This window comes from Nothoprocta perdicaria, unplaced genomic scaffold, assembly GCF_003342845.1.
Source record: "Nothoprocta perdicaria isolate Ctin4 unplaced genomic scaffold, notPer1 scaffold_40, whole genome shotgun sequence".
Taxonomy (NCBI): Eukaryota; Metazoa; Chordata; class Aves; order Tinamiformes; family Tinamidae; genus Nothoprocta; species Nothoprocta perdicaria.
In genome coordinates this window covers 4,156,710-4,175,316 of record NW_020455644.1, presented here as the reverse complement: position 1 = coordinate 4,175,316, position 18,607 = coordinate 4,156,710, and the positions used below count along the sequence as shown (strand labels likewise).

Here is an 18,607-nt window from a genome sequence, read left to right as displayed (position 1 = left end):
GGGCTTGCAATCATTAACAGGAGCAGCAGGAAATAAAAGACAAATATTTCATCTTGCTTGAGAGTTTCAGATGTACTTTGCACCCCAGGAAGCCTTTGAAATCCTTAATAATAGTGTAGACCAAAGGTTTGAATTGTGCAGATTCTAGTCCGCAGACAGGGAGAAACACAAATTCCTAGCGGGATGGCCTTTTCCGTGTAAAAAGCTCTATAAGCAGAAGGATATGAAGCACAGATCCTGTGCAGCGCTGCCCGAGGACTGCAGAAAGACAGTTTCTGCAAAAAGAAATCAGTAAATCAACCCAGGCATACAAAGTGAGGAAATCAGCAGTGCTGGTGTGTGTTCAAACTGCACGTCACATCTCCTGGCGTGGGGCAGCTGGGCACCAAAGGAAGGGCAGCTACGTGAGGGTGAACGGGCAAGCAGATGCACAAGGGCTCTATGCAGAATTCATTTTCTTTGCCTTGGTAGCAGCTTCGATTTCTTCCAGGATGGGCACCGGGCCGGCGTAGTTGTTGGTTTCTATAGCTTCTAGTTTCTTCTGATACTCGGCGGGCAAGCCGTTCTGTCTGGCCCCCATGCAGATAACCTGCAGGCAAAAGGAGAGCGGGAAGAGAGAAAAACCTCAACAACGACGTTAGGAAGGCGAGATCCCTACAGGAAGAACCACTTGTGGTAACAAGAGAATTAATCCCAAATAATGTTGTTTGTGCCCAAGGAGAGCTAAAGGCTTCTGGATGACTATTGAAGACTATCAAGACCTCAATGTGAAGAAGTTCATACCAGGTGCTACCAAGGCAGACCCTTTAGCATCCTGAAAAGCTATTCACATGCACCAGACCACATGATTAAGCTCCTGTCCAGTCATTTCAGTCCTTCCTTTAGGGAAGAAGAGGACTTCTGTGTCTTCAGTCAGCCTTAGTATCAGATCTGAGTGAAAAGCAGCATTTATTACTGAAATTCTTTTTCAAAATAAACCATTTGAACCCGAAGCACAGCACTGAGTACCTAGAATTACTGAATAAAAAAATACAGTAATGGACACAGCTGAGTAAAAATACCTAGCTTAAAGTTTGTTACTGCAGCTTTTCTTCTACCCACAAAGTAAACTGAAGCTTTAGTGCAGAAGGAACTAAATGGCAAAGCAAGAGGAAAAAAGTCTGGAGAGAAACCTGAGACTTCGGGTCCTTGAGACTCCAAAGCAGGAGCCCCAGGGCCACCAAAGCTGCCCTCGGTCCTTTTACTGAAGCACCTTTAAGTCCAAAATAAAGGACTTCTTTAGGTCATCTTTAAGACCAAAACAGAGAATTGTTGCTTCTGTGGGAACATCTGGCATCCCTCGGAAAGCCCAGGGTGTCGGCTATAACTGACAGAGACCTTCTGTGATTGACCCCCATGTATTAGAGCAGCACCAAAGCAAAAACCAACAGGGATTTAGTAGGTCTTTAAGCAGGCAGGAATCTCCTACAAGCAGCACTGCGCCAGGGCACGGCACTAGGCTCAACTTATCCCTTACATTCCTTATATTCCTCACCCCTTCTATGCCGTTCAATAAGTACTTTATTTACAGGGAATAGGAGCACTGCACTCTGCATTTCTGACCCCAATTGCAGCACCTACCTTTTTGTACTGGGGAGAAGGGAGACCACAAACACAGTCACGCATCTGGTAGCTTCGGCAGGTCAGTACCTCTCCTGCTTGAGTGTGGACGTTAACTTCTATTGGGACATAAATGCCTTCTTCAACTCCCTCCTGCCTGTAAAGGACATTCGTGTCATGCCAAACCACCCTTGCACAGGTGACAACTGCAGCGTGTCTTTCAAGCAAAGTGTTGCAATTACACATAAGCATTTAGAATAACAGAGCTTAAGGCAGAACTCTGGGTTGCACCATTGACCAAATTAAAACAACCAAAAAAAAAAAACTGTATTTTTTGTCAGAACTTGCTTCAGATCCAAAAAATAAGTTTCCTTCTGAAGAATGGGCAGCACTCACTTTATCACATTAGTAATGTAAGGAGTCTAGTGGTTAACTTGCAATATTAGAGAGAAGGTTGCTTGTGAATTAGTTGATGACTGTGCAAGTTTTATAATCTACAGTAGAAGCACAAGCAAGATAATCAGAATTAATAAGGCAGACACATATCACTCGTGACCTTCCGCTCAGATAACAAAACAATTGCAAAGTTTTATCTTGCCTATTGTGTTACATTTGAGTAAGAGGAAACTTGCCTAACCCTGGCAGAGAATGATCCAGGCCAGCCTTTAATTTGCACAAGACTTGTAGAGCTTGTACAGCAGCAGCAAGTGAGATCAGGGCAAAAAAAAAAATATATATATATGTATATATATGTGTATATATATATAATATTGTTCTTTTAGCAGCAAAATCATGCTGCCTCTGGAACAAGAAAAGTCTGCCTTCTGCCTTTAACCATTATCACTTAATCAAGCGATAAAAGTCTTAGGAAATAGTAAGATATAAAATAAAAAACTAATGCTACTTAAAATCTGCTACAGGTAAGAGTGATGATGGGGGTTCTGATAGTGCTTGTCCAAATGATATCCAGGTGTTGGACACATCATCTCTCTTTTAAAGACTTAATACTGTTTTGCAAGTTACTTAACATACATAACTCAGGCCACGCTGTGTAAGCAACGAGGTGCAGACAGAGATTGAAAGATAGGTGCAGTCAAAGCCAACATAAACAACACAAAATAGAGAGTCGCACAGTGGGGTGAGGGCAAGACAAAACATACAACTATGAAAAAGAGCACTGAAACCCACCCAGGGACAAAATTAATCATCCAACCTAAAAATTCCTCTTGCGTATTTGCATTCTAAATATTATTTTGCTTCACTAGTGTTTGAATTACATGCAGCATTAATTATAAACTTCCTCTTCTGTTTCTGATTAACAGAAACTTCTGATTAACACCAACTTCTGTATCCAGAGAGAGAAAATGGGTGACATTTTTCTTTTTTGACACATGGAAATGCCAGAAAAAAAATTACCTGAGAACTTCCAAATAAACCCATTTGTGTGCAACCAAAGAATCCCAACATCTTCGGCAGCGATACATGTATGCTCACTGGAATTACTAAGAAGCAATGCTGAAGAACTCTATTATCTATCCTTAAAAACAACAACAAAAAAACACTGTAAAAGATTGATTTATCACTAAGGGTTTTAGAGCAAAGATATAGAGATAAGGAAACCACTTCTTTATATATTTACAGGAAGAGTTTCCTCTTTGTTTCCTTCTCACTTCACAGATGTTTTTCTACAACAGTTCTGCCATGTGCTCAGTCATTTACGCAATATAAAAGATGGGGCAGAGAGGATACTGATATTTATTGTGCTGATTTTTTTTTTCTTTTTTTTGGGGGGGGGGCCGGTCTGTGGAATGCTTAAGTACATAGTTACCTCCATCAGGCTTAGCACGAATCACACTACACCAAGTCGTCTTGCTTTTGTAAGAATACATCCTAACGGAGGGGGGAAGAACCATCTCGATCTTCCTCCCATTGCTAGATCATGCCAGCAGCGCTGTCTGTGCTGACAGTGCAGAAAGGACAGGACCAGCCAAAGCTTTGGAGATGGAGGTACAAGAGCCTCACTCGGGCCACGCTCAAGTTAAAACCTCCTTGAACTTGCTCAGCGTGTTTTAAACTTGCCTTAGCTGCCAGCAAGGTGCTGCCAGCCCTTCCCATTGAAGAGGGCAATGCTCCCTGCCATAGCGCCCTGCTTGCATCTCCCTTAAGCCTAAAGATTAAAAGCCTTAAAAGGGAAGACAAGGAAAAGCAGCTTCCCCCAAAGGTCTCTTTGCTTGTGTTGAAGATCTGCTTCTCTCTGCAAAGTCAGGTCCTCCCCCCTTCCCCTTTCCACTGCCCTAGCAGTCCAGATGTACTGAGACAGAGACTGGTGTCAGTCTCACAGCAAACTCTCCCCAGAGCAGCGGAAAACAGCTCAGAGACCAGACACAGAGGATGGAGTCAGACACGGCAGGACATTGTGGGGAGGGTGTAAAAGTGTAACCTGAGCAACACAGCCCTGAATCTACTTTCATTCTACATGAAAAAAAACCCTTTATTTAGCATTTGTGGAAAACAAAGTCATTAAACCGCAAATGCTTTAGAAGTCAGCCCATGTATTGTGGGGTAAAATCCGAATATTAAAATAAAAGGCAACTTCTTGATCCCAAGCAAACCCTCCACATTGGCTTTTGCCCAGAACTGACTTTCGAATTGCTCTCTGGAGGAACACAAGACAGCAAAATGAAGTCACCTACTTATCCAGGGAACTTAAATTGCTAGCGTTCATTTTCCACACTATTCCCCATACTTCGTCTCCAGGGCTCTGGACCACGGTGGCTGCACCTCCATGCCAGAGGGGACTTATTCTGCCTTGGTGATGGCCAAAAGCGAGTTTATAATCCTGCAAATGAAACCAAAAGCGAGTTTATAATCCTGCAAATGAAACCAGTGCAGAGAATCAGTTTTCACTTAAGGTAAGGGCTGTCGACTCGTCTTAACGTGGAATCGGCAGCTCCAAAGCCATTTTACAAGAATCCATTTGGAGCCCCGGGAGGAGGAACAGTGGCAGGATCAGACCCAATTCCCACATAAGGGAAGGCTTAAAAAAATGAAAGTTGACATCAGTGTAGGGCTGATCTTCACAGTCCATCTGTGAGGGACATGAGAGTAAACAGCAACCTCCACAGATGCAGGTTACTCCATCAGCAGTCACCTTCCTTCCTCCCTTGGGAGAAGTCCCTCATTCAGGCAGTTTTTCTGGGAAAACAGAAGCTGTTTTAGACCCACTGGTCCCCAGCCGTTCTCTGCAGAGGCCCCTGCAGCGCCGGGGTCCCTGGATCGCCGCACAGGGCGCAGAACCCTGGACCGGCTCTGCGAGGAAACCGGGCAGGAAAGAAACGCAGGGAAACCAATAATCCCGCCGAGCAGACCGGGACAATCAGTAACCCCCAAGCTGCAGACCGGGACAAGTGTCTGCAGGGCTGCCCCGAGGAGAGGCTCCGTGGAACCCGGTGTGCTCACAGCGCTATCATAATGAGAATAATGAGAATAATGAGAATAATGAGAATAATGAGAATAATGAGAATAATGAGAATAATGAGAATAATTTCTGCGGTGACGGGGAAGAAAAGCACTAGCTGCCTGGATCAGGAGCTGGGTTTTTGGCCCTTTTTCTGAACTGATAAAGTGAGATTTTGGGGCTTGTAATCCATTTTTCTCCATTTTTTTTGACTGGAAAATAACACAAGTTTTTAAATTATATGTTATATATCTTATGCTTGTTTGGCATCCCAAGCACCCTCTTTGTGGGCACGCCGGGGACAGCGGCGACGGCTCCCGAGAACCCCATATATATATATATATATATATACACACACACACACATACATACATATACATATATACATATACATACATGTGTGTATATACACACACTCCGCTCGCAGAGCGGCCTGCCCCGCCCCCCGCCCGTTAATAACGACAACAATAGCGATGGTGACGATGATGATGATGATGATGATGATGGGGGGGGGGGTGCTGGGGGGTGGCGGGGCCGGCTCCAGCGCGCGGGGCTCCGCCGCGCCGCTTAAAGGGGCCGCACCGCCCGCGCACGCACCTGCAGGCGCGCCACGGCGCGGAGCGCTGCGGACGGGCAGCTCAGCACCAGCCGCTCCCGGAGCAGGTTGCTGCCGTAGGCGAAGTACAGGAGGTCGCCGGCCCCCGACGGAACCGGGATCTGGAACCGGGAATCACCAACGCCACCCGGCTCCATCCTCCCCGCACGGCGCGGCCCCTTTAACGCCGCTCCCTGCCCCCCTCGGGGGGCGGGGCCTCGGGCCCGGCGGCGCTCGCCATTGGCTGCTGCCAGGCGCCGCCGCGCCCTCGTTGGCCGCTGCCACGTGGGGGCGGGCGGAGGTAGTGGCGGATGCGGAGCGCTGTGACGCCACAATGGCGGCGACGCCGTGACGCAATAATGGCGGAGAGCCTGCGTGACCTCACAGGGAGTGGCGCCCCCCCATTGAAAAATCACCTTTAAAATAAAAAAAAAAAACACATTTTTTATTGTTTTAAACCCATCTGTGTGTATCTCCTGTGACAAATCCGCATGTCACATACCTTGTAGCACGGTGCGTGTGTTTCACCTCAGCGCCTGCCTTTACATGCCTGTGGACACAGCTCTGCCCACGCATCCCGGGTTCGGCACCCCACGGAGCGGGGAGCGCTTCCCACTAATGCGTTTTCCTTGTAAGCCCCCGGCCACGTCCCAGAGAAGTGTACGCAGCGAGGAATTTTAAAATTTAAATCCCGCTCGCTGCAGCGGGAGCCGGCACGGTCGGGCCGTGTGGCCGGTTCCCTATGGAGCATCCCGCTCGGAGCGCTGCCCTGGCGCTCCCGGCACCGTGAGCAGCGACAGACACAGCTTCCAAAATGGCACATTTGGGGAAAAAAAAAGAAAAAATAAAGCCCCGTGTAAAGTGGCCGCTGCGGTTCTGATTCCCTCTGGGCAGCAGTTTCCTATTTTTAGCTTGTCTCTTCCAAATGAATTAATGTTTTCGGGGCGGAAGGAGCTGCCGTGCTCGGCGCTCGGGAGCTGTTCATGGACGGGAATTCGACTTTTTTTCACTCAAAAAATCCACAATTTGAACATGGAGAAAACAATTGTCTCCTGACTTGCATTCCTGTCCATGCTGGTCAAATCTAGATCCCAGCGTGGCAGTCAGATGGCAGGAATTACGAGCATGAGGAGGTCTCCTATCTCGTGTGAAGGCCCACGTAGGAAGCTGCTAGCAAGATGCCAGATAAACTTTGGGGAAGGCGAATCCACTCAAAAGAGTGCCAATTTCTAAGCATTTAATCACTCCAAAAAATGTTCTCCAAGTCTGTTAGGGCTTCCCTTTTCTACTGCACGCAAACAGATTCCAGCCCTGTTTCACCATCCCAGCACAGCAGCTGCTGTTTCCAGGAAGAGAGAACCGGGACACAACACTCACTCAAACGCGATTGAAGCAAAACCTAGAATTATGGTGTTGGATTAATTTTTAATTGAACGAGCCCATCCGTTGGCAGTTCTGCATCCCCATCTCCTGCCATGCACAGCCCACGGCAGTTTAGCAAGAGCACATTTTGCCTCCCAGCTATTCCCAAGGACGGGAAACGCAAGAGGTGACCTGGAAAGGCTGCCGTTGCCTCACGGGCCAGCGGTTTCTCGCAGTGAGTATTTTTATCCCTACACACAATACATTCCTGAGCACTCTCAGATCTGCTGTGTGTTTTTAGGGCTCAGGCAAAAATAAAATCTTGTGGGGTAAGCAAAATCTGCCAAAAATGTGTGCCAGGGGTTCAAAACGCCCCCCACTTAGTGGTGTTGCAGCATGAGCTTTAATTAATACTGAAGGGAAAAAAAAGCTCTCCGAGGAATAATAAGGGCAGCCGATGGAAAGGAGCGGCTCATGCTGTCCCTCCAGTGCTTTTCCCTTCCTCCCTCCACGGAGCCTTCGTAGCGGCTCCTAAACACAGTTATTGTTTCAGTGCAACGACACAAATTCGCTGCGAGATGGTGCGGCCGATGGCAGCCCCTTAAGGCGCTGTGCGGAGTTTGGAGCGCTCCCATGTTCCCGCAAAACGCCAGGGGTTTCACAGAGTGCCTGGATGCTGCTGCCCCGCCAGCGCGGGAGCCCCAATCCGGCACATCCCTGGCCTCATCCGCAGCCTGTCCTGCCCTACGGAAAGGCTGTGTGCCCGGGATGGAGGCGGCATGGAGGAGAGTCTGCTGTTTGTGTCGCAATTCGGCCTCTATGTGTTTGTGCAAAGAGCTGGCGAGGAGGGAGGAGTGAGCTCGGAAAGCGGCCGTGCCTGAGCACATATGCACTCTCCACCTTGGAGCAGGGAGCAATGGAATGGGAGAGCCGGGGTGGGACTCCCCCTCGAGTCATATACTGGAAAAGGGAAGAAGTGCATCCACATCCTGCCTTTGCTTTGCCTGCCGAGAGCTCAGGTTTGTCCATAGCAAGAGCAAGGGGCTTCTCGCCACCTGCAGTCCTCTGCAGTCTTTACGGGCATTTTTTTCCTCTTTTTCCTTTTTTTCTTTTTTCCCCAATATATGCTAAAAATCAACACATATGGAATACAGACGTGTGAGAAGTAGGGAGGGTTTTTGCTCTGCCGCATGCAGATGCCCGTGCTGCAGTCCCAGCGGGGCTTGCGCACCTGGTTTGGAAATCCTGCCAAAAAGTACCCTAGTTTGCAGAGAACAAATGCTGGGCAGGTCACACCTGGGGCCTAATTTTGATCTCTTTTATAGAAGAAAAGTGGTGAGAAAAAAGTTGAGTTCCTGCTCCTCATCTGCACAAATAAATTCCAAATGTGTCTTCTTTCCATCGCTCCATGTTTCCGCTTGTCTCGCTTGTGAAGCTCTTGGGCGTGTTAACCACTCCTCTAGGACGCAGGGCCAGTGGCTCCCGGAGAGTTTGCCGAGATCCTTTCCTGCTCTCCCGAAAGCCCTGGCTTTGCTGTGGCGGGGCAGGTTTTGCTGCTGCGACGATTTGGGGGCAGAAACATCCGTTCCCTGTGGATTCCACAATTCCCTGCCCCTCGGGCCGACGCACTTGTGTCTCGGCGCAGATCCCACCGGTTGTCTCTTCACGCTGTCGGGCTCCTGACAAACCCTCCCCAGGAATGTGACGCCTGGCACGTGCAGAGGGGCAGATGAAAGGGCTGTGCCCTGCTGTCTTTAGGCTCCCCAGCCCCTGAGCGCGCGTTTTACAATTTGTGTCTGATTTTTTATGCTATTTACTGTCCATTATTTACAGTTTTGTATGCATTTGCTTCTTCTCATCCCCTTTTCAGGCTAGGAGCACACTGTTCTCTGCTTCCTTTTTACAATGCTGTGTACATTTGCTGCTTCTCATTCTTTTCCCCTTTGCAGGCAAGGAGCACCCTGTTTTCTGCTTCCTTTTGTTCTCTCGCAGCACAGGAAAGTTTCCAGGTCAAGCCAGCTCTGGATGGGATTTTCCAGCCCTGAAATACCTGCCTCAGGTTAAGCTCCGTTAAGCTCATGGCCTGCACAGATGTTTTTTGGTGGAATAAAGGTAGTGCTTTTTTTCAGCTCCTTTCAGCACAACATAAGTAAAGCCTGAGAAACCCCTGAGTGTCAGCAACTCTGATCCTACATGCTTCCAAGAGTTTTAGGGAAGGAGACAGCTGGAAAAAAATAGGTCTCAAACAGGAGGAGCAGCAGTTTGGGGACAGACCTTCTCACATAGGAAAGACCTTGTCCAGGATAGAGGCTGTGGCCTGACTATAGAAAAGCTTTTAAAAGGTATTTAGCAGCAGGGACAACATCTCAATTCTGATCTCTAATGCAGGGGGCCCTTAGACTGCAGCTGGTTTGCAATTTAGTTAAAAAAGGGCATTTAGCTACAAGATAGGAATCCGGAGGAAAACAGAGTGTCTCGGGGCTGTGCTTGGTGTGGACTTGTTTTTCTCTCCACCTTGCGGCCCAGGCCTGCTGTGGGCTGCGGGAAGGAGGACGTGGTAGACATGCTGCGAGGACAGAGTGTGTTCACATGGAGGGCTGGGTGAGGAAACGCTGCTCCTAGCACCACGAGGGGCTCCGAAAAGGAGCCGGGGCATTAATAACTCATAACCTAGTCTAGCTGATCAGGACTGTGTTACACAAAGTCGTCTCCTCCTCATAAAAAAAAAAAATCAGAGTTTGTGACTAGTGATGGGGGGATCTGGCCACCAGGTGCCAGTCGCACTCCACTGGGAATAAGCAGCTCCTAGGCCTGCAGGGATTGCAGGGAAAGCCAGTGCAGCTGGACATCATCTATTTTGTCCCTAGCTGGGTTTTCTACATGCTGCAGCTGGGAGCACCCAGGTCTCTGCACCCTCTAGTGAGCCATCTCCCCATGCCCAGCATTTCTGCACCACAAATCACCTGAATTTGCTAATCTGGGCACAGAATAAAGTGTTTCTAGATGTTCTAGTTTCAGATGGGTTTGAGATGCCTTTGAGGTACTTCTCATGTGGCCCTAAATCACATCTGTAAAGCCCTTTTCTCCTTTGGTTCTGCTTGCCCTTGCCCTCCCTTTTCTTTCCTCTCCTCTCACTTCTTCTTACCTCATCAAACTTGATTTTAAAAATATGCTGCAATACCTTACTCCAATTCAGTAACCAGAACTCTTTCCATTTGAGTTCTCTGAATACCAAACAAGCCCAGCACTGCCGGTGTCTGCTTTAGCCTTGTGTCTACTGATATTTCCTTTATGCTGTTCACTTCTTTTTCTTTCCCCTAGATCATGAATAAAGATGTTAAATACAAGGTCGTTTGGGACTGCTGAATTCCCAGCCTCTGGAGCTAGTGATATTTCAAGAGCAATTCTATTATGTGATTACGTTTCACTTACAGAGTTGTCTTGGGGAAGTCATTTATAGTAGAACAGCAGGCCTTAGCTTCCTGTAACCCTCCTAAATCAACCCCATCACATCTCAAAAGCCTTAATTTCCTATCATCCACTGTAATTGTTTAATTGTTTGCTTGAAGAGGCCTTCCTGCTGTACTTAGAGCAGTGAGGAAGATTAAACAGATTGTCATTTTAAAGCATGAGAAATGGAAAAAAAAAAATCCTTGCAAAACACTGACCTGAAAAGTGGTTTGAAAAACATCAGCCTCACATTGATGTTGTGCAGCTCACTGGGGTTCTCCAAGCAGGAGCACCTTGAACAAGGACTTGGCAGCCTTTCGTGGGGCGAGGAGGGGACATCAGGACCTGGCTCAGGACCATCACAGCAGTTATCCCCACTGAGAGCTCTGTGCCTGTGTTTTCATGTCTGTTTTCATGTGCTCCCTGGAGAAAGGCTGTTTTCTGCCCAATGAATGTCATCCCTGGAGAAAAGTGAAGGAAGTTGATTTGCAGAATCAAATTTAATCTGCTCTCGTTGCTTCACATGCACATGCCGCCTAATGCATGCTCCTGCTAGGACACGCTGGCATCTTTGTGAAGTTCAAGGTTTTATTTCCTATGGGGAAAAAAGAAGAAAAAAAGGAAAAAAAAAAAAGAAAAAAAGGAAAAAAAGGGGGAAAAAAAGTATTGTTTCAAGAAATCCAAGTGACTGGCTTGGAATCACACTTCACAGTCAATGTGAAGGATTCATATCAGCCTTGGGGAGTCCGGAGGCAAATGTGCTGTAGCCTTACAAAGAATGTCTAACTGTAACTGTTTGCATAAAGATGAAAAGTTTCTTTTTACTTTCCAGAGAATTTTTTCTTTTTTTGGCATGAAGAGCATCAAAATCCTTCTATAGTCCAGAAAAATGCAGACAGACCTAACTGTTCTGCAGAGCAATGGTCAGTACAAGGAGTTTAAGACACAAAGGTATTGCTACCACAGGTCTGACCACAATTTAGATCTGATTTTCCTCTTATTTCCCTCTCCATGTGCTGGTGCAAATAAGAGAGGAAAATATGTCTGGTTCTTTTCTGCACCTCTAATCTTGCCCTCTCTATTCGGGCCATTTCTGAATTGGGGAGATTCTCAATAGCATCATCCCTGGAGCTCCTGCTCTGCAAACTTCTGAGACCTTCTGAGATGGAAGACCTCATCTTCCAGCCATGTGCCACGTGCTAACAAGTTTGGTGAATTAATCCTGAAAATGCACCATCATCTTTTTGGTTTTTTTTTTTTTTTCATGCAATCTGGTTCCTCAGTGTGTTTAAAGAAAGGCAGCAATCAAAAGAGCTGCTCACTGAGTTTTACTGATGCACATGACTTTCTCAAAGCTGGGAAAAATGCAATATACAATTGCATACACTGGAAAGATGTGTCCAGGGATGTTCTTTCCAGCACAGAGGATCATTAAAATTGCCTTTTTTTCTTTTTTCCCCCCACTGTCAAAAATCCAACTGGGATCAGACCACAGGGGAAAAGTAAACAGTGGCAGCAAATCCCTGACTGTCAAGTTCCCTGATTTGGCACGCTGGTCACACTGTGCAGTGCCAACACAGTGCAACCTGCTTCTGGGGAGCCTGATACCTAGTATGGGTCCATGCCAGGCAGTTGTCTTGGGTACAAAAAATGTACCTGTCCAAGGCAACTAGAACTGTGCTTAACAGTTTCCAAAACGGCCCCAATTTTAAGCTGAATATTGGCAGTTTCCTCAAAGGTTTCTTAGGAGGATGTTGCCTAATACCCACATTGTGTGGCTTTTTCTACCTGGTGTTTATATCTTAGATAGTTGAACTCTTTTCTGTCTGTTTTAGTACCTCTGATTGTTGCTTTTTAAAAATAGTTTTGTAAACTGTCGGGTTTGTTGTTGTTGTTTTAATGACAGGAAAGGAGAACTAGAACCTGACTCTTGCTTTTTACATATCCCCAGTAGAGCCTTGTTCCGTAAGTGGTGCCAGAGGAGGGCACCCCACAGATTGAGTGGCTCTCAGCACTGTGAAATGAAATCCAAGCCTTAAAATCCCCCAGTTTTGATGGGGATCAGAGATGAGAAAGGTTGTAAAATTCATGGGAGGAGAAGACACTCAGTGTCTTGCCAGTGAATCGTCACATAGGGTTGAACATGAGCAGGGGATATAGAAAGAGCTTCTATGAAAATATCAATGGTCCATGAGTCAGAGAGAGTTTAAATGGCTGTGACTGAAACTCGAGTTAATGCAGACCAGCTCCCAGCTTAATGCATCTGCACAGGTGACTGGTTTCTTCAGTCTTATACATCTCAGCCACAGCTTTGCAAAAAGAAAGAGTAAGGTTCAGACTCCTTAAGGTGGGAGCAATGTCCCTTTCTGGCTTCCACTCATGTTAAAAAGCACAAAAAAGAGGTTTGCTATAAAAATCAAACACAAGCTGAAAAAAAAACGTCAATGGCAAGTAGTGGTAAAAGACATCGGTTCATAACTGTAACTCCAGTAAGTACCAATGGACATATTCTGAAAAAAACAAACAAACAAACAAACAAACAAAAACCCTGATGTATTTTAGTGACCAGATCTGGCCCATGTGCTTGAATGCCTTTCCTGCAGCAGAGCCTTTCCTTGCTGAATGAGCTGCAGCCATTGCCCTCTGCTCCCACAAGGGCTAAAACCTCAGCTAATTTTCCCTGAGCTAATTTTAATTAGCTGTCCCAACTAATTAAGGCATCTTAATTCATGGAAAAACACTGAGTCTCTATCAGGGCCTCCTTGGCTGGGATACAGGCTGCGATATCAGAGCTGAGGGGGAGAGAGATGTTTTCTCTGATGTTTTTAACAGCTCGCTAATACAAAAATGTGGTTAGAGCCGGTCTCTTGAGGATGGAGTTATCATCCCACAGCGAGAGGCCAAATCCGGCCTGTTACTCCATTTCCACAAACCCCCTCTCAATGAAATGGTGCTGCCTGGGGGAAGGCTGCGGTTGTTGGGATGGCTTCTGCAGGGAGCAGGACTTTGGTGCTTGTCTCCTGGGGGAGAAAATCTCCTTGTCTTGCAGTTTCCAGATTCACCAGCAGAAGAGAATTTCCTTTTGGATGTTGAAGTTCCTTCTCATCAGCTTTTTTGGGGGGTTCTCTGCCCCAGCTGCCCCTTGCTTTGGTGCCCAGGGACACGCAGCTCCTCACAGAAGTGCCTTGAAGAGCTGAGCCACAAGATGAGTGTTGGAGCCCCTGTGAGCACTCTGCGACCAACAGCAAAAAGGAGACGTTTTTTATAAGCACTCACCACTTGGAAGACTATGGTGAGGCACAGAACTCAAAGGGCACATTTAAACAAGCAGGACAATTAGTATCCAGTTTAATTAGCTGAGTTTAATCACTCTTGTGATTGAAGATAAAGCCCAGACTTTGTCTTTTGCTAATTTAAGCAGTACAAAAATTCTCCGACTCTATTCTGGAAGACCAGATTGGTGAATCCATGTATTTTTTGTCTCTCATAGACATGACCTTGCTATCTTTTTAATTTCCCATTGCACCAATGAATGTAATGACCCTACGGATCATTTAAAACAATCACTACTAAACCAAGATCATCTTGAAGGCCTCAGATCCTAGTTTGTATGATACTTCCTTCAGCACTCCTCTTTTCTCTTGCCACAGATAAGGGCTCTTGACTGATCAGGAGGATCCTGATCCTGTTTGCAGTATAGTGCCCTGATCTACTCTGTTTTAGAGAGGCCAGGGGATAGATGAGAGATGTTTCCCTTGTGAACACTTTGCAGTGGAAACACCATACTAGATTAATAATGTTTTCCATGTACTGAAGACATTAATAGATGTTTAATGTTTGGACCATGAGGTCAAAAAAGCAGATAATGCCTCCCTGTCCACCTCTACTGTGAGCTTGTTTATGCCTTTGTTTTTCTTTCCCTTTCTGGCATCTAAGACTGGAAAATATCTGATAACCACTTGACGTTATCCACCTGGATAATCACCACTATTCCTCAGGTGCGTTAAAAAAGGAGAACAAAACATTATCTGGAGAGTTGAACACATTGTGTTTTGCAATATTTAAGACAAGATCCTGGAAGACAGGAGTGCAACTGCACTGAAAGTTTTCTAGATTCAGCTACTCTGTCTTTTGCTTACTGGAAACCACTGTACACCCAGCTATAGCCAGAGTTTTAAATGTAAGACTGAACAGTTCTTCCCTAGTCCTTGGAAAAAGCAATTTGCCCTTCTCTGGATGAATTGCTAAAAACTCTATTTTCTGTGCTGGATCACTTAAAACCTGTTTAATTCTGCAGAACATTCTCTGGGTTTAATATTTTAAGCTTTCCCGTGGTGAGCATGACAAAATTTGAGAGATTTTTTCTGCCTCATTTGGTATTGATTTCTGTCCAATGAGGAAGCATTTTAACTGGGTTACAAAACGTTCTTTTCCAAGATGCTTAAAATAGGGCTTAGGAACCATTATGATATAAACTAATCAGATGGGTATCAGATTCGGAGATGATCCTGAAATTGTTTAGACATTGATTCTTTGTTATCTTTTTCTGGGGAGCATATTGCTCAATTCTGTTATCATCGAACTGTTGTCAGAAGAAGGAAATTTCAGAGAGCAGCAGCAATATAGAAAACATTTTTTTTTTCTGTAAAATATTTGGATCTTCTCAGTATTTTAATATTAGGAATTACCATCTGAGAAATTGTAGCTCTTCTACATTTTTTAATACTTCTCAAGGGAACAATTTTATTACTCATGATTATTAAGCTAATCCAGCATGAGACTCTCCTCTAGATTGTAAAAAAGATATCAAATGAAAAGACATCAGACCTTCATCTACTACCTGAAAATCCCATCCCACTTTTTTTCCCCATGCAAAAGAATTGCAAAAAATTTCTTCATCCCTTTAGAGTTCATTTCTGTTTACTACTTTTGAGAGCCTAGAGTAAAAGGAATAATCCACAGCAAGTGTAGCATAGGTCTTAACCAGACCCCAAAAAAATCAATCGGAAAATATCTTCCCTAGGCTGTGGACTAAGTCTGATATTAATCAAAAGCTGCCAAACCTTAAGTAGTTGTCTTAGTGCTGATGCAACTTTGCCTCCCACTCCCTCACAACACCTGCTCGGATTTAAATATCCTTTTTCTTCCTGGCAGAGGTAGCTTTCTTTTATATTTTAATGTATCATTGGCATGAGGTTAGTAGAAGCTCCAAAGAGCTTGTGGGGAAATGTTCTTGGGATGCTTTTTGTCTAAATATGGTCTGGCACTAAGAGAAGGTCACAGCACCACAATGAGTTCGCAAATCCAATGCTGCATAGATGAGACATTAGAAAAACAAAAATAGGCAAAGAGGCCTCCATCAGAGCTAGAGAACCATCATTCCTTGCTGGAACTGAATACTGCTATTTTGCTGTTACGGTTGGCAGATAGCAGGGAGGTCTCCTGAGATATGAGGAACACAGATCTAGATGAAATACTGACCTGATGCAAGGGAAACCCTTTTAACTGCAGCTGGGCAGATTTCCTCAAAATCAACCTATGTATCATGTGGGGGCAAATCCTGTGCTGGCCTAAGCTGGCCAAGAGCTCCATTGGTTAATACTAATTGAGAATTTTGCCTATGAACCATTGCAGAATTTATTTTCAGGAGGGACAGTGAGGATCTCTGTGCCTGTGAACGGCTGCAATTTTCCGTTCAGCCCTCTTGATGCAAGATTAATTCTTTCTGTTCCGTCTTTCTCTCTTCCAGATGTGATTTCCAACTTTTTCTCTTTGCCCTTTGGGTCTTCCTCTGTCCTGCTTTTCCTGCAAATTTGAAAAACAAAAGAGACTTGAAATAACTTTGGTTCCTCCATGGTACCAATTCCCCTGTGCAAAGTAGGATCTTCTTCCTTTTTCTGGACAGTTCTTGGTCCTCTTGGTGCCTGAGGGTCTATGTTGGGGGCAAAGCTCCCTTGGTTTGTCTAGTTGACTGCAGTGAGAACGCAAGGTGAACCTCGTGAGTGAGCTGGCACGCTGGAGAAAGGAAATGGGGAACAGACACATGCACTAAGAGGGATGCATCATATCCTTCCTTAAATTCTGTCCCCAAAGTGAACAATTTCCCTATATTTCACAGAATTTGTGCATCTGAGAGCTTATTTTACCACGGGAATTAGAAACCAGCCATGCTAAGACATGCAGCAAATCCTTCATGCTGGGAGCATATCAAAGAAATGTTTCATTCAAACTGGCGCCAGTGCCTTGGTCTAAATAACATTCCAACACCAGTAAGGAGACTACTTGCACAGAAGCAAACCCGCTGTGTTTGTGAGGTTGGCTCACCTCGCTGCCTTTCGCTGTGCCCAGCTCTTGTGTCAAATGTCAACCTTCTTTCTCCCACAATTTCAATCCTCAGTCAGGTAAATGACAATGTGGGCACTGTTGTGGATAGCTTGGCTATGCTTTGCAGCATGGTAAGAGCTGAAATTACAACTTTAAGTCTCTTCTACTTCTTTCTAAAGTCTGTGAAATAGCTGGTCTCCAAGTGGGATCTGTGATCACAGAGACACAGCTGTGTCCAGGCTACAAGTTATTGTCCACTGAAGAGCTAGACATAAGAACTAATGCATGTGCCAAAAGCCTCTCAATAAATGTTTGCCAAGCAAGTATTTGTTAAGAGACAAAATCCTGTTAATTTATCCAAAAATAGGTACTCTTTCCTCTTTGCTTCCACCATGTCAGCTTGCTCTTCAGGGTAGGACCAGCTGGCAAAACTAGTCTAACCTAAGAATGTAGACCACAAGCCCTGGGAAGGAAGGGAGGTTTTCCCATAGCTATTTCTTTGCCACCTGGAGCCAGAGCGGATGTGTTGTGGTGTCAGCCTCGGCTGCCCCTGCTTGGCCTGTGGCCAAGGACAGAAGTCGTATCCCAGAAAGGAATGTAGGTGTCTTCCACACATCCTGCCTCCTGGCAAAATGTGCTGCCGTCAGGTAGTCCCTGTGGCCTTCAAAACTGCATGGAGATGGAGAAGCGCTGCCAGAGAGGATTCACGATGGGCTCCTCAGGAATGCTTGCACAGCGGGGAGAGAAGAAAATGTGCAGGAGTGGGTCTTGAATCCCATTTGTCTCTGGGACAGAAGTTCCTTCCTTGCTCATGCAGGGAAGCACCCTGTTCCACTCGGGACGCGTGGCTTGCAGAGCCCTCCGGAAGGAGGGAGTCGAGGTCCTTTTGGGGAACCAGCAGGGGAAAATTATTCCTTAAAGCTCAGCAGATAGCAGATAGGTTTTTTTCTATCACTTTGCTAATAGTTGGGTGAATTAAAAGTACTCACCCAAGACATGAGACACCCAGATTCCTTCTGTGTTCCATGAGGATTCAAATACACACCCTCAATTTCACAGGACCACCCCACTGGAATGTTAGGACCACCAGGCTATAAAATATTGCGAGGGGAGGACTTGGAGGAATTTTCAGTCTGTTCCCTGAAATTGTTCTCATTTTCCCACTTTCATTTTTGTGTCTGTAAAGTGATTTAATACACTTCAGCATTGCACTAAGCTGAAATGGAGTATTTTATTTTGGAACATAAACTTCCAGTTTTGATCAATAATATTAATTCCAATGCCAGAATTTTGTCTTCCATCAGCAGTTTCAGTTTTAATAACACTTTTAGGTGGGGAGATTTTCAGAAGTCTCCACAGACAGGAGAGCCCAAATTTCAAATTATGAAGAGACCCAGGGTGTTATTTATGTTTGTTATGGGTAGTGTGAAGATTATAAGAATGAACGAGATATTTCCTTTCTATCTCATTTCTGACCTTAGGAAAGAATGTATCTTGAATCAAAACCATAGCGATCATTAAAGAAAAATAATTATATGAATTTTTTTATAATTTGAGTATGTATTTGTTATAAGAACTAATCAATTCAAATCATTAGCTTCAATTAATGAGAAAATTCTGCAAAGAATGACTGTCTGAGCATTGTCTCAGAGTTTAATTTTTGTAACCTTTATGGCTACATAATTCAATAAAGGCAATAGCAAATACAGTATTTGCCCTCAAAAGAAGTATATTACATGATTTTCAATAGATGCAATAGAAGCAGAATTTCAATAGATGAATTTGTTAGTGGGATGTCAGATCCAGAAGTTTGCTTCATA

General features: G+C 45.2%; 1 protein-coding gene across 1 annotated transcript; it reads right to left on the bottom strand.

The window, feature by feature from the left end:
* GGCT (gamma-glutamylcyclotransferase) lies at window positions 1–5,809 on the bottom strand. Its single transcript, XM_026045501.1, has 4 exons — window positions 5,654–5,809; window positions 4,293–4,438; window positions 1,621–1,756; window positions 1–589 (listed from the first exon to the last, which is right to left on the bottom strand). Exons 1-4 carry the CDS (start codon window positions 5,807–5,809, stop codon window positions 440–442), a joined length of 588 nt encoding a protein of 195 aa, XP_025901286.1. The 3' UTR covers window positions 1–439.
* Window positions 5,810–18,607: the final 12,798 nt, after the last annotated feature.

Coding starts and splice junctions, on each gene's coding strand:
- GGCT (XM_026045501.1), bottom strand. CDS start 5,809: ATGGAGCCGGGTGGCGTTGGTGATTCCCGGTTCCAGATCCCGGTTCCG. Junction 4,439..5,653: donor GCGCCGTGGCGCGCCTGCAG/GTGCGTGCGCGG, acceptor TTTCATTTGCAG/GATTATAAACTCGCTTTTGG. Junction 590..1,620: donor CTTCTCCCCAGTACAAAAAG/GTAGGTGCTGCA, acceptor TTTTGCCTGCAG/GTTATCTGCATGGGGGCCAG.